Source organism: Pelodiscus sinensis, chromosome 7 (genome assembly GCF_052426305.1).
Source record: "Pelodiscus sinensis isolate ZL-2025 chromosome 7, ASM5242630v1, whole genome shotgun sequence".
NCBI lineage: Eukaryota > Metazoa > Chordata > Testudines > Trionychidae > Pelodiscus > Pelodiscus sinensis.
The window spans coordinates 58,677,945-58,693,975 of record NC_143058.1 but is presented as its reverse complement, the minus strand read 5'-3'; the positions used below and the strand labels follow the sequence as shown (position 1 = coordinate 58,693,975).

Sequence of the window (16,031 nt, the reverse complement as noted above, 5' to 3'; positions counted from 1 at the left end):
TTGAGGCTAATGGCAATTGGGACAAATTACAACATGGTTTTACAAAAGGTAGATCGTGCCAAACCAACCTGATCTCCTTTTTTGAGAAAGTAACAGATTTTTTAGATAAAGGAAATGCAGTGGATCTAATCTACCTCAATGTTAGTAAGGCATTTGATACAGTACCACATGGGGAATTATTGGTTAAATTGGAAATGATAGGGATTAATATGAAAGTTGAGAGGTGGATAAGCAACTGGTTAAAGGGGAGACTACAGCGGGTCATATTGAAAGGTGAACTGTCAGGTTGGAGGAAGGTTACTAGCGGAGTTCCTCAGGGATCAGTTTTGGGGCCAATTTTATTTAATCTTTTTATTGCTGATCTTGGCACCAAAAGTGGAAGTGTCCTAATAAAATTTGTGGATGACACAAATTTGGGAGCTATTGCCAATTCAGAAAAGGATCAGGATATCTTACAGGAAGATCTGGATGATCTTGTAAATTGGAGTGATCAATAGGATGAAATTTAATAGTGAGAAGTGTAAGGTTATGTATTTAGGGATTAATAACAAGAATTTTAGTTATAAGCTGGGGACACATCAGTTGGAAGTAACGGAGGAGGAGAAGGACCTCGGAGTCCTGGTTGATTATAGAATGACTATGAGCCGCCATTGTGACATGGCGGTGAAAAAGGCTAATACGATCTTGGGATGTATTAGGCGAGGTATTTCCAGTAGGGATAAGGAGGTGTTAGTGCCATTATACAAGGCACTGGTGAGACCCCATTTGGAATACTGTGTGCAGTTCTGGTCTCCCATGTTTAAGAAGGATGAATTCAAACTGGAACAGGTACAAAGAAGGGCCACTAGGATGATCCGAGGAATGGAAAACCTGTCTTATGAAAGGAGACTCAAGGAGCTTGGCTTGTTTACCTTAACCAAAAGAAGGCTGAGGGGGGACATGATTGCACTTTTTAAATATATTAGAGAGATAAATACCAGGGAGGGAGAGGAATTATTTAAGCTTAATACCAATGTGGACAGAAGAACAAATGGATATAAGCTGGCTAGTAGGAAGTTTAGACTTGAGATTAGACGAAGGTTTCTAACCATTAAAGGAGTGAGGTTCTGGATTGGCCTTCCAAGGGAAGTAGTGGGGGCAAAAGATCTATCTGGCTTCAAGATTAAACTAGATGGGTTTATGAAGGGAATGGTTTGATGAGATAACATGATCTTGGTAACTAATTGACCATTCATTATCAGTGGGAAATAGGTCAATGGAGGGATGATAGGAGTTACTATAGAGAACTTTCTGGGTGTCTGGCTGGTGAGTCTTGCCCACATGCTCAGGGTTTAGCTGATCGCCATATTTGGGGTCAGGAAGGAATTTTCCTCCAGGGTAGATTGGCAGAAGCCCTGGAGGTTTTTCGCCTTCCTCTGTAGCATGGGGTACAGATCACAGCTGGAGGATTCTCTGCATCTTGGGGTCTTCAAAGTATTTGAAGGCTTCAATATCTGAGATATAGGTGAGAGGATTATTCTGGGAGGAGTGGGTGAGATTCTGTGGCCTGCACTGTGCAGGGGGTCAGACTAGATGATCATAATGGTCCCTTCTGACCTTAAAGTCTATGAGTCTAAGTCTATGAGATGCTCAGCTCCTTCTAAAAGTCAGGTCTGAGGCTGCTGAAGTTAGACAGTCAAAAACTAATATGCCCCAAAAGAGAGGCCACTATGAAAGTCTGGGCCTAAGGGTATTGGAGTATACACAGCAATAAGATGCCTGCTGCTGGGCAGTGCCAGCTCACTCAGGCTTGTGGGGCTGTTTCATTGCAGCATAGGCACTCAGGTTTGAGCTGGAGCTCTAGCTCTGGGACCCTCTAACCTCACAGAGATTTAGAGCCTGTCTCTAGCCCAAGCCTACACATCTACACTGCAATTAAACAGCCCTTTTGCCTGAGCCTGGCAAGCCCTAGTTATCTGCACAGTGCAGTTTAAATGCACTGTATACCTATCCTAAGGCTCACACTAGAAGTCTGTGGCGGAGAAGAACCCTGGTCTTCTGACTGTCAGAATTTGGGCTAAACCATAAGACTATCCTTGCTTTGGAGCATATTGAACGTTAGAGCTGGCGAGAGGAAAGCAATAGGAATTCAGTTACCTGTGACTATATACCAGGTTTTCAAATGTTTCCTTTGATACATAGTGATACTCACGGCCGTTCTCTTCATAGCTCTTCTGAGCTCGTGTGGTGTCTTAAGAAAGAAAATATTTACAAAAATTGTAAAAACGTTTATTTTTCTTTCTTCAATAAATCAATTTGAGAACAAAATTCCTAGTGAAAAGCCAGGACTCCCAAAGTCCATTTTCAGCAATGTGAATGTATATATTTTTAAAACCCTGTTTATTTTCAAAAGTAATCAAAATGAAATAATAAAAATGAATGGTTTCAGTTTTTTAGCCCACAGCAAAAACCCTGTTGACACTACAACAAGGTCAGTAAAACGTCCAGAATTGAATGTGTGTGTCCACATTATGCTTAGGAGTCCATTTTAAGTACAATGGGCACTATTCCTGAAGAGAGAGGAAACCATTAGTCTTAGACCTTGACTAGACTACACAACTTTGTCAACAGCTTTCATCTACCAAACAGTGGAGTTGTACACACTGCAATGCTTCTCCTACCAATTTCTCTCTCCTGCTATGCCAAAAAAAATGAAAATAAAAATAAAACCACCTCCATGAGTGGCAGTGTTTGGAGACTATTCTGAAGTAGTTTAAAAGTTACCTGCACAACTCCACTTTCCATTGTGTTACATTTCATAGCCTTCTTGGAATGGTACTAAAGACAGGCATGGAGAGTCTTGCACTCCTCGTGCTTTATCTTCACAAAACCTCTTACCAAATGAGCAGGCATATCAAACTTCTCTCCATTTGAGTCAGATATGAGATATTATATGACTTTGCTTTAGATTTAATATGCTAGGTAGGAAATCCTGTCTACTTAGGTATTTATATGGCCCTCCTTCCCATAATGTCTGGACACCTTATAAAACAAACATTAAATGAATTCATCTTCATCACTCCCCACAGCCCCATTTTACAAATGGAAAAAATGAAGCATAAAGAGATGAAGTGACTTGTCCATGCCAGTAATCCATTCACATCCCGAGAAGCAAACCTAGTTTTCCAAGAATCAAAGTAACAGTGCCTTAACCACAAGATCATCCTTCTTCCCCGTCAGCTGGAAAAACTGGCCAATGACAACATTTTAAATGAAGCCCAGTAAAAGAAAGTAGCATTTCCTTCTTTCCCGTAGTTCTTACAAAAATAAAAGGAAATGTATATTGTTAATCTAGACTCCTGTGCCCTGTTAACAAATGCATACATTCAGGGACAGCATAATATGCTTGATTGATAGGGAATCCATCCCTGCAGCAGAGAGTCTATCAATATTCTGTGACAGGAGAAAGAGTAAATATTTCATGTTTTCATTCCTCCGAACAGGAAGTTAGAGATTGAAAAGAACATGTCACATACGGGGGACAGCACTTTGAAAAAGGTGAGGGTTCATTCCAATAAGCCGCCGCCTTAGCTCATTCACGCCAACTCCTGAAGGACCTAGGTATTGAAAAAAAAACACACACAGTAAATCCCATACATCAATAATGGGCATAATACATAAAATAGTTTGCTAAAACTACAAGAATATCATATTTCTAACAGCCAAATAACATGATCTGATGTTGCCCTTAGGGAGGTAAAATTTTGATTGGCTAATAGAACAGTCAATGCAATTTGAATCAACTATTTGATTAGTTGATAAGGGCACCTCTGCCTTTAAAATGTAGCAAAAGCCCTGGTGCTGTTGCTACTCTTCAAAGGTGAAAACTCTGCAGGGAGCACAGGGCCAGTGAGGGACTCAAACAGTCTCCCACTGGCCCTGTGCGCCCCACGGCAATTCAAACCTGGACTCCCCGGCTGCCGCTTTGAAATGCCATGTACAGCCCTGGTCAGCTAGGGATCCTGGGTTGCTCACAGTGTTTTAAAGTGGCAGACCTTGGGTTCCACGTGGTGCTGCCATTTTGCATGCAGCCCGGGCCAGCTGGAGACTCCCTGCTGGCCCCAGGCTGCATGCGGAATTTCAAAGCGGCAGCACCACATGGAGCGTGGGGTCTGGCTCCAGGCTCCATGCAGTGCTGCTGCCTTGAAGCACCCTCTCCTCTTTCCCCCTCCTCTTGCTGCCTCTTTCTGATAGAGGCAACAAGGGCGGGGAAGCGAGTAGTCGACTGGTATGTCGACTATTCAATAAGCATTTGCTTATTGGATAATCATCTAGTCGTTCACATCCCTAGTTGCCATATGCAAGAGCTGGTGAAGCAAATGACTGGCCTGGAAATGAGGTTGCTGCTTCCTTCCTTGGGCTTCCCAGCTAGTGACATCACCAGTTACATGCCTGATCACTTTTCAGCAATATAGCTACAGCCAGAAGAAGGTTCAGCCCCAGCAATCTGAGCGAAATCTGTATCCAGTTGGTACAGATCTAGGCTGGGTGACAAGCTTTCCCCTCCCCACAAATGTCCAAGAATGCTGCGCCTAGCAAAAATATAAGCAGCTTCCATTCAAACAGTTATTAAATCTAAATTTCCACTTTAGGACGGGCAACACATCATTTATCATACTACTTGCTCAGGACCTGCCTTATGGATGGGCAGTCAAAGTGACTGCCCAAGGAGTCATGGGTGAGAGGCACGCTGTGGGTAAGAGTCTGCAGAAGGGCCCACCCAGGAAGCAGAGGGAGGGGGATAGAGTGGGGCCGGAACCAGTTGCTGACACATTCACCTCTCCACCATACCCAGCAGCATGACACCTGAGGTACCACTCCGCTCTTCCGCTTGCTGAGTGGACATCTACAGCATAGTGAGCACCAAAGGAAGTTTGCTCAGAGCTACCATTTTTCCTAAGGCTGGCCCTGTACTTGTTATAGAAATTCCTACTCGAGGCACATGGATATTAGCTTAGCTTTCCCAGCCCTGTAAGACTAGTATTTTCTAGACTAGGTTTTTAACCTCTCACCCTCCATGGCTGGCTGTTTGTTCTTAACCATCATCCTATAAAAGCATCACTTCAAGGTATGTGTCATAGAAGATTTATACATTTTTATACAGCTATTTATAGAAAACCCCACAAAAGTTAAACTGGATTCTGTTTCTGTGATTAAATGCATTTTCATCCAATAATTGTTGCAGTAGGGTTGCCTGTAAGCATTGCATTGCTCAGACTGTTGAAACATTGAAGGAAATGTTTTGGAACAACGAGAACCACATATAATCACATAGACTTTACAAAACTGTTGTCTGGCAAAATAAAACCTAGGTCAAATATTGGGTCCACCAGCCTTTAAGAGCTACCTATCAGGGCCAAACCACTGCAGTGAGTGGGAGAACTCCCATTGGATAAGGCTTTTATTGAATTACTGATTCCACAAGAGCTGGAGCAGGACGGACACTTTCCTCTGTATTTACTAGAGCTTGTATGATTTGCATGCTCCCGTCGGTTGCTGTTACATACCCACTAGCACAATTAGTCGGTTTCGATCTGTGGGATGTCGCTGGTATCTCACCACCTCTTCATAAGGGGCTGCTACTGTGCTGTAACAGCTGCTGGGACACCGGGCATAACAGGAGTGCTGGCTGCTCCGGGATTTCCTGCGGCACAGACGCATGCTTCTACGGAAACCAGCTGGGAAGGGCAGAAAGAGACAGATATTGATACTGATATTGGCTGCAGGTGACAGTCCAGTTTGACGACCTGAACATACTGTGAGTTGTACCTTCTCATAAGGTCGAAAAAAATATGTATCACTCTTGATACAACAGTTTGGTGGAGTCTCTGAAACTAGTTTAGATTTTCAAAATAGCAACACAAGTATTGAAAGCTACTCTAAACTCGTCTAAATTAGACTCCCAAAAATGAACCTGCAAAACAAACCAGAGGGAGGTTTCCCGCCAAATATTTCATTGTTAGAAATGGGTGACCTGCTCTGGAAAATGTAATGGGTCCAAAAATCTGTTTGTTAGCTTCTCAACTGAATTCAACTTTTGTTTCAGCAAGAGAGTCCTGTAGCTCACTTGCCTGAGACAGACTCACTACTTGGCCTCATCACAGCAGTGGAAACCTCACACACTCTACAGCTTGGGAAAGCCCCAGAAACGGTTCACACCACATCAGGAGATTTAAGAGGGGAAGCTAAAGGATCAGAAGCTTAGTGCAGCTAAGTTATGCAGGTGCTGATCATCTATTGGGGAGGTTGGCTTATTGGAAAAGAATCAGCTAGCCAGGATCTGGAAGGGAAGCGGAGGGATCTAGAAAAGCTGAGTGAATATAGATAGGGGCAGGAATCACTGGACAATGGAGAGAAATGCTTCCAAGAAAGGTCACATACATTGTGTGTCAGACAAGCATCCTGTCTCAATCAAGCCTTTTGCCTATCATTAATCACCACATACCAATAAAGACCCGTTGGCCAGATCCACTGAATTCCTCCTCTTCTGGGACATGAAGAGCAAAGAAGTGGGAAGGAGAAAGGAGGGTGAATACTTAACAGTCAGTAGAATTTCCCCTAATCTTCCATATCACAGAATTGGGAATCTTTAAGTGAATGATCTTTAAGGCTGCAAGTCTTTCGCAGAGGCAAGGAAATCATGGCTTCTATGACTTTCCAGGACCTCCACGACTTCTGCTGCTGCAGTGGCTGGTGCAGATGACCCCAGGGCTTCCCAAGCAGCTGAGGTTTTTTCGTGACCAGCCATTGCTTAGGCAGCCGGTCCTGGGCCCTGCCATGGAATACTGGTCCAGGAGCAGCAGTAGCTGCACCCCTGGTTGTGTCCCCTCCCCCACAGCAGTGCACTGGGCCACTCTGCACACGGAGAATGAGCAACAGCAGTGGCAGGGCCCATGCCTGCCCCCCCACACGCATCAACAGAGCCCAGCCTGCCCCTCTCCGGAGCAGCACCGATCACCAGAACAACCCCCTCCCTGAGAAGCAGCGTCCATTGGTATCTGCCCCCTTTCCACCACTTAATAGTTAGTCATGGGTATTTTTAGTGTAAGTCATGGACAGGTCACTGGCCAGTTCATTACTGTGTTTCCTGCCCATGACTTACATTAAAAATATCCATGACTACATTATAGCTTTAATGATAGTCACAGAAATAAGGCTCATGACGTGCAGAGCACAGTTGACTGAAGTACCATGTTGTATCAAAGATTTAAACCAAGTCACTCACATTTCTGTGAGAGTGAAATGTAAGTTCATCTCCCACTAGGAAGTCTAAATATTCTCTAGGGGAGAGTGTAAGTGCCACACATCATTATCTTTGAAAAAGAACAGCTGAAGTACCACACATCTTGGGCGGTGGGTGAAGGTAGGGCTGAGGGAGGCAAGCCCTCCAGCCCCATGGGGAGGGTGGGCCTAGCTTCTCCGCCCCCAGAGCACAGGGGAGGGTGGGCAGCACACAGCCCCAGCCTCCACAGCCCCGAAGCACTGGGTAGGACAGAGGACCCATGGCCCCAGCTTCCCCAACCCTGGAGCACAGGGAGGGTGGGTAGAGCAGACAGCAACATTCTGGGAGCAGAGTCTGGGTGGGCCTCTGCCTGGTGGTTCGGGAAGACAGTGCCTTCCCTGCCTAGGATTCCCACCGCCCCTGCCACACATTAAAACATCCATAATGTAGAAGAGCAGTATGCAATTTACATTCCTCAGGTGAAATCTAGCTGGCATGACCTCCTTAAAAAGACAATATTAAAATAAGCAAGAATCTGAGCTGAATATCAATATGCCTAAAAAAAGTCTCAAAACAACTGTACAAACCTACTTCTGCCTGTATCTCAGTCCTAGATTACCCAGCCAAAGGCATTTTGGTACTTCCCCATTGCCCAAATCTCCTGCCTACCGTATCTCCTTCACTTCTTTCTCCTGCTCACGATTTCACACCTTCTCCCATATTGTACTGTGCGCCTGGAACAATGCACACATTTCCTCCTTCAATCTTCCTTCTTTTGAAAAGGCCCTGAATGCTAATTCTCCACAAATCTCTGTCTACTCTTCTATCGTAAAATATTTCAAAACTTTATAATAAAAGAGATAAAGAAAGTTTAAAATAACTAGCAAGAGAAGAAACCTATTATGACAGCAGTGTTCAGATCTTATTTCTCACAGGTAAGTTTGCCACCCCTCCCCGCCCTCCTGCCAAGGCAAAGCTGTATCTTCTTTTCTGTTATTAAGCTTTATTCTCCCTACATCTTTCCTTGTCTGCAGTCCTTTCTTTGTCTCTTTGATCTAATTTTATATTGGAAGTTGTTCCAGGGTAGGAACATTGTCTTTCCATTCGCCTGGAAAGCACTAAGCATGCCCATGATACTATACTGTTGGGTGCATCATTAACAAAGCAAGTTCCAAAACAATAACTGTGAGTCGCATCGTATTATTCATAGTAGACTTGATAATAGATTCTATTCTTCACTTCTCTCATCTCTTAGAAGTTTTGCTTCCAGCCTGTGTACACTAAAGATGTAACCATTTAACCAGTGTACTGGCTGGGCTGGAGCGTTTCCCCTGTCAAGGGTTACTAGTTAAACATAATTCTAAACTGGATTTTACGTTCTTAGTGTGCACCAGTGGTTATACACTAGTAACGTCCCATTTTTGACTATACAGGCAGTCCCCGGGTTACGTACAAGATAGGGACTGTAGGTTTGTTCTTAAGTTGAATCTGTATGTAAGTCAGAACTGGCGTCCAGATTCAGCCGCTGCTGAAACTGACCAGCGGCTGACTACAGGAAGCCCAAGGCAGTAGTTGCTCTGCCTCGGGCTTCCTGTAGTCAGCCGCTGATCAGTTTCAGCAGCGGCTGACTTGGGGACACCTGGGGCAGAGCAGCTTGGGTGCTGCTGGGTTGGTCCAGTAGCGCCGCCGCTCCTCGGCGCTACTGGACCAACCCAGCAGCACCCAAGCTGCTCTGCCCCAGGTGTCCTGATTCAGCCGCTGCTGAAACGGACCAGCAGCGGCTGAATCAGGGCGCCTGGGGCAGAGCAGCTTAGGTGCTGCCAGGTTGGTCCAGTAGCGCCCAGAGCGGCGCTGCGGGACCAACCAGCAGCGCCCCAGTTGCTCTACCACAGGCGTCCGGAGAAAAGCCTGGTCTGCTGGGGGGGGGGCGCACTAGCTGTGCCCCCCCCCCTCCAGCAGACCAGGGAGACGCGGGAGGCAGGACCAAGACGCGCTGCGGTCCCGCCGCCCGGGTCCTCCGCGGCTTTGCTCCGCGTCTCCCTGGTTTGCTGGGGGGCTCCCCTCCCAGCAGACCAGGGAGACGGGGAGCAAAGCCGCGGAGGACGCCGGCAGCGGGACAGCCGCAGTACGTCTGGGCTGTCCCGCTGCCCGCGTGCTCCGCGGCTTTGCTCCGCGTCTCCCTGGTCTGCTGGGGGGAGCAGCTTTTCTCGCCCCGGAGGACGTGGGCGGCGGGATCGTGGCGCATCTGGACGTCCCATTGCTCCCGTCCTCCAGGGCGAGAAAAGCCCCGTTCGTAACTGCGGATCCGACATAAGTCGGATCCGCGTAACTCGGGGACTGCCTGTATAGTGAGAAGTCTGACAAATAACCAGGTGTGGAGCATGCTCTGAAGACATGCAGGCTAAGGCCTAGTTAACAAAGAAAACAGATGTCAGGGTCAGAGTAAAGTAAAATTGCATTGCTATCTGCCTACCTTACTTTCCACGGTCATTTCCTCCTAAGCTCTTATTTGTTTCTCTGCCTGACCTGACCTCTTCACCCACAGCTAACAAGTACATTCAACAGCGGTAATGGGCCTCATTCCGCAAAGTGAGCTATTGTTTGTAGCATGTTTCTGGCTTTAGCAGATTGCTATGTGCAATCTATAGGAGACAAAAGTTTAAAGTTACCTTCTTTAAGCTCCTCTGGAGATTTGGATGAGAATGTACAAACAAGAAGAGAGAAGTGAAAAATTAGGGCTCTGAAAAGACCAAGACCAAGCCTAATACAATTCATATGTGGATCAACTTGAGTGCAAACTATGAAACACACAACACTGTTCTGGAATTAAAATAAGCATGTGACAGACAAAGCACAAATCTTAGACCTGAATCCTACACCTTTAAACAAAAGAGTTCTCAGCTCCATGGCGTGGCTCTGGCCACTCTCCAAGTACTGTATTTGGAAAGTGTAACATATAGCTGCTCCAATGACTCAGGTCTATACTGCAGCCTTTGTCCGCAGAGACAATGCAAATGAAGCACTCATTAGCATTTCTCGCACTCTCATTTGCATAGTCTCTTCCAATCTGTTTTGTGGAAGAGGTTTTTGTGCAAAATAACGCAGTGTATACGGGGCCATTTTGTGCAAAAAAAGTCTTTGCACAAGAACCCTTATTCCTCAAAAAAGCAGGTATACAGGATCTTGCGCAAAAGGGTTTTCTGCCCAGCCTACACTGCAGTTTTTTGATGCAAAAACCTGTTCCACAAAATGAATTGGAAGAGACTATGCAAATGAGACTGCGAAGAATGCTAATGAGCGCTTCATTTGCATTGTCTCTGCCAACAAAGGCTGCAGTGTAAATGTAGCCTCAGTTGTCAAGGTAGAGTAGAGGTCTGAGCTGGGAGCGATCTTTGGACTTTTCCCCCTTGGCTATCTGGAAGCAGGAAAGAGAGGACTCAGATAATGAGCAAGGTCTGCAGAAATTCCCCTGCAATACAACTTTCACAGAGAAAAAGGCATTAGCAGCCCAAAATAGAGATGCAAGTGACTTCCTTGCAAACCCCCTTATTCTGTTTTGTAAGTCTCAGGTATTGCCCCCAAAGAGAAGAACGAGTTGGGGTAAAACAGATGGGGAATAGCCCATATTTGTATCCTTGGTACCCTTCTGCAGCAGCACAGCGGGGGAGGAGGGGGGGAGGCAAGTAATTTAACCAAATTAAAAAAGCAAATTACTTGAACTGAGAATCTTAAAAACTACGTGGGGTCTAATTTGTTCTCCCCTCTCCCCAGTTTTGTAGAGCTTCTGATACACAGTAGAATATGTATGGCAGGGATTTCAAAGTGCGATTGTAAAAATGGCATTACGAGGTTTCATGATTGTGTCTCCCTGACTTTACATCTGAGGTGTTCAGTTTACAATAGTAAATATATTTGTTTCTATTCCCGCCCTGCAAATGCAGACTAGGATTTTAACAGTCAAACAAATTCTTCATTCTTCTTCATCCACACTAATAAAAGATACTGTGGACTAAATTAGGGTCTCGGTTATATTTGTGTAATCTCATTATCTTCCAGTTATCCCCTCTGGCACCTAGGGTTTGCACATGTGTGATGAATTAGATCTTAGTAAACTGTTGTTGCTGCACAAGAAGGAACAGAATTAAGCTCACATTTCCCTCTGTAGGCTTTGCAGGGCTAACAGGAATAAACAGCAGCAAAATCTTATTTTGGTCACTGGTCACCAGATAAGGCTCTGAATAAACACAGGGAGCAATTCTATTGAGTAAGAAGGTACCATTTTATAGGGTTATTTTTCAGAAGAGAATTCCACTGTAATCTGATTGCTTTTTCCTTTTTTTCCCTTTTTTCTTGGGAGGAGGGGGAGGATAAACCTCTAATTTGTCTGAGAGTCCTGAATATGAAAAAGAATTGGAATTAGGCAGAAAGAATTTGACTTACCAGACTCAAATGTTTCTTCATCTTTTAAGTCATCCAGATAGCAAAAACAGCAAATATATTTAGTTTCAATACTATTTTTCCTTAATACAATTTTATCACATCATCAGAAATTATTTCCCCTCCACTACTGTAGGGACCACATGAGGCTCCCAGACTCCTGACAACTTCTCAAACATACTGTATTTTCACTGCTTTCTTTTAGTTCAATTTGAAACACTCTTTAGCTGTGAGAATCTTGATCCAAACTTCTGCCCAAGTTGCTGAAAAGCGAGACTCAGAATCCAAATGTCCATCAGAGTTTGAAGAGTTTTAGATTTGGTGTTTTGATTTTTCCTCATCTCTAGCATTTTGAATTAATTGTCAAATACATCTAGCTCCTTGTATTTCATGCAAACCTCACAAGGTTAACACTGCAGCTATCAACACAGTATATATGAAAGTTGCAAGAAATCCTGTAATGAAATAACTTGCCTCCAAGAAAACTTTGTCTAACCTCATTAGTAAGAGTTGGGTTTGGGCTTTAATGCAGAACGGTTTAGATTATTTCTGAAGTTCTTGTCTTTTTAATCTGTATTTGTGTAATTCTTCATAGTCTTGTTACCAATACATACACAACTAGTCCGTGTTTGAATCCTACTAAGCTTTTTACGTCAATGAAACCTAGTGGCAATGAGTTCCAGAGGGCCTATAAAACCACACTAAGTTAATATTATAGGTTTAGTGAGCTAAATTCAGACCAACTATATTGCACCCTTTTAACATCAGCTCTGAATTTGGCCCACTGAGTCTATAATCCCTAAGGTAAAGGCACTGGATCTCAAATTAAGTTGTATGTATTTATAACAGCCATTCATTTCAACAGAGTATCTTCATTACAAGCAGAACTTCATTATACAAAGTTGCCATCTGTTTGTCCACAGTGCTTTGAAACTGTGGCTCTACTTCATTATAACTAGAACTTTCTATACATGAGTGTGCTATAAACACATTCCATTTTATTCAAGAAATATTATTGGGATTTATATATTGCCTCAAACAAAAATAAATCCCCCTTACATGAAGTCAGTTACCTGTTTCTACACACTTCTCATCAATCTGCATGTCATCCTCTGCAGTTATAAAGAACAAAAAGAGAAAGGAAATCACTTGATCTCCAAAAGCATTGACAAAAAATTACCAAATGCAAGATTTAAACATCAGAATAAAGTAATACCCCTGTAGCTCAAATTGGCTTAAGATATTTTCAGTACAGTATTTAAAGAGTCCATCATTAAAGTACAATATTTTTCTCTTTCAATAGGCAGAAGAAAGATGCTTCTTATACCAGTGCTCAAAAGGATTCCCAGCTGGGAGGCAAACATATGTGATTTGAATTCTCCAGTTGAAGCAAGAAAGGGGTTTAATTTGATGCAGTGTCTGTATTTCAGGTGATCTATTTGAGAAGGCTCACCTATGACTAACAGCAGAACTACATTTTCCCTCAGGACCCTTGGCATACTTTGCATGTGTGTTTTTCTAGAATGCTATGTAAACTGACAACTTTTAATTATAACTGTGAAGTAAAAGCTTTTTAAACTTCTCTCTCTCCTATTTGTAGTAATGCCTTAGAAGCTTGAAACTGAAATCCTTATCAGTTTTCTCCCTCCATTGCACATGCTACATGAATCAGCTCTGAGGGGTTCATATAGGAGAAAGAAAGAAAGCCTGAAGCATGGGCCTGGTGTAAGGCCTCAGGCCTGAACCAAAGTCAGCGAGAGTTATATACTATGAGTAACAGGCAGCCCTGTCAAAAGTAGATATTTACCTGCAAGTCAGTGTCTAGGACATGAACTCAGCGTCAGTATTGCTATCAGCACTAAAAACACAGCACATGAAAATACATTCCACCAGGCCAATACAAGGACACACACTAAAACAGTTTGACAAAAGCGATGAACAGTGATATTTTGTCTGAAACATCAGGAGTACAATGACAGGTGGTGAATAGGAATATGTTGCCTGCAATAGCAGGAGGAAAGTAGAAGGGGAGGTAACAAATATGTCATGAAACACGTAAGAGGATCCGTAAGGTGTGTACATTTGTCTGAGTCTATAAAGGTTGGGATCCCTTCCCTTAACTCTTTGTTTAGACTAAGGGAGGTGGTGGAAAATCCTAGCACCGACTGAGCTGAGTCCATTGTAATGAGCATACACATGTTAGCATAACTGTAGACATATGATCCAGAGTGCTAGGACCGTGCTTTGTTGACCGTAAACCTGGCCAAAGTACCTTTGTACCTTATCTGATTCTGTGGTCACTGGGGGTTTTCTCTGAAGTTTCTGTGCAGACCCAGTGCTACACCCAGGGGCAGCACACCCACGCAGCCAAATGGTTATCATTGTTTGACTGAGCAAGATACCCGTCAGGACACCACCTTGGTGGCTTTTGACTACAGTTCATAAAAGAATAGGATGAATAGCCTGGTTTCCAGGGTCTATCAAGGTCAAAATATACAAACACTAGGACAAAACTGTGTATCTCTGCAAACTTGCACTATAAAGGGGCAGCTACCCGGTTTGGAGAACTTGCTAACAGGTGAGCTATGTTCATTGTACAAACTTCAGGGACTGTCCTCCACCAGGCTGATCACCTGTTGTCACTCTTCCTCGCTATGCACTGCCCTCAGAAGTAGATTCCTAGGCTTCTGAAGCCAGAAGGAGCAAAAGTGATAATTTAATCTGACCAGCTGCATGACACAATTCATAGGATTTCACCCAATAATTCTTACTTCAGGCCCAATATCTTTTAGTAGGGAGGTAAGTCCCCCCTGCCCCTGCTTTTTTTAATATATGCATCACAGCTGCTCCTAGCCTTTGTGGGCTGCTGAAGAAATGAAAAGAATGAGAAGGCATCTTTTCTTCTTCCAAGCTGCCAGGTACACCTTCCTAACTGCACCCAAACTCTCCCCTTCCCCTTCCCATGCAATATAAGCTCCATGTGTTCCAGTTCAAACATCTGATCAAACCCATGACTGCTGAGCTCTGCGTATTTTCAAGTGAACCACAATGAAGCATTTGTTTAGTCATCCTCTTTATACACAAGGCAAACCAACGTGGCAGAGAGATGTACAGGGAAAACTGCCCCAACCAATCCTGACATTTATCCTTGTAAGTACAAGTAGATCAGCTAGTTATTTTTAAAGTCTTTATAAACAGGCAGTATTCTGTACATTTAGATGTCAGCTAACACTGGACTTGTGAGCAGATGTGAGTATTGCATGTGATGTAATCCAGCCATCGTCTCTTACCTTCTTCCACAGTACTCACTGTGCGCAGCAAATCCGTTGAAGCAGTTAAAAATAAATACACAGCTAAAGAGATTGCCTGTGCTACAGTTACCAAGTAAAATCAACTGCATCAGAAAAATTATTGGAAAATGAAAATATGGAGCACTGAATTAACTATGAAATGTATCTCATGGGTCATAAAAAATATTAGCACATAATAACATAAACCACTGACAAAAAAGAAGTTGTGGGGGAAGGAAAGGGGAAGCAAGAGGAAAATGTATTTCTTGGCTGAGGAATTATTGCATTAGGTACTGTGTAAAAGTAAAGTTTAGATGGGAGATACACTTCTGGCTTCTTACTCTACTAATAAACCATGGAGTCAATTGATTTATATCTGTTTTTCATCTTGGACACCAACCACAGAAGTTAACTAAAATTGGCCATGAACAATTTTGATAGGAGGGGTAAGAGAACAGCTTAATAAGAGAAAAACCATTTAAAACTGTCAAACTTATTCCAAAAGGAAGAGATTATTTCTTGAAAGAATAAAAAGTGACATGATAGGATTTCAAGAACTGAAAAGCTGTACATGACACATGACAGGGTATTTTCTGGCACAGAACTGCTAGCAAAGCCTTCGTCTCCCTTCCATGGAAAACTACAGTGGACTCGTCTAAGAAGTGCTTCAGGGGGACACAAACAGTACCCCTGTAACACTTCTTGTTACAAATAGCCTACATGTAAGTCTCAATCCTGGAAAGTGTTGAGTACTCTCAGCTGCCATTGGCTTCAATGGGAATTCAAGGTGCTGAGCACTTTACAGGATCAGACCCTAAATGCCCTGTATTCTGATCACCTGTTTTGGAGTCTAAGGATCCTTATAATTAAGGGTATGTCTAGACTATACGGCTCCGTCGACAGAGCCATGTAGATGAGTTTACTAGACCTAGGGAAATGAGGTTTACATCAAAATGGGCCAATCAGCTGTTTGGCAGCACAGCACAGTAGTCTGGATGATCCATGGTAGACAATGGAAGCCTTTGTCGACCGCTCCGTTATGC

General features: G+C 43.6%; 1 protein-coding gene across 1 annotated transcript in view; it reads right to left on the bottom strand.

Annotated features, from left to right (window-relative positions):
• Positions 1-16,031, bottom strand: part of MPP4 (MAGUK p55 scaffold protein 4) — a 39,067-nt gene that overhangs the window by 6,844 nt on the left and 16,192 nt on the right. The window contains exons 11-18 of the mRNA XM_089779808.1: positions 14,989-15,006; positions 12,772-12,810; positions 11,702-11,722; positions 9,931-9,945; positions 6,485-6,526; positions 5,547-5,717; positions 3,516-3,596; positions 2,137-2,230 (exon numbers count right to left, since the gene is read on the bottom strand). Of these exons, the coding sequence (XP_089635934.1) occupies positions 2,137-2,230; positions 3,516-3,596; positions 5,547-5,717; positions 6,485-6,526; positions 9,931-9,945; positions 11,702-11,722; positions 12,772-12,810; positions 14,989-15,006 (481 nt within the window). The remainder of the gene's footprint in view (positions 1-2,136; positions 2,231-3,515; positions 3,597-5,546; positions 5,718-6,484; positions 6,527-9,930; positions 9,946-11,701; positions 11,723-12,771; positions 12,811-14,988; positions 15,007-16,031) is intronic.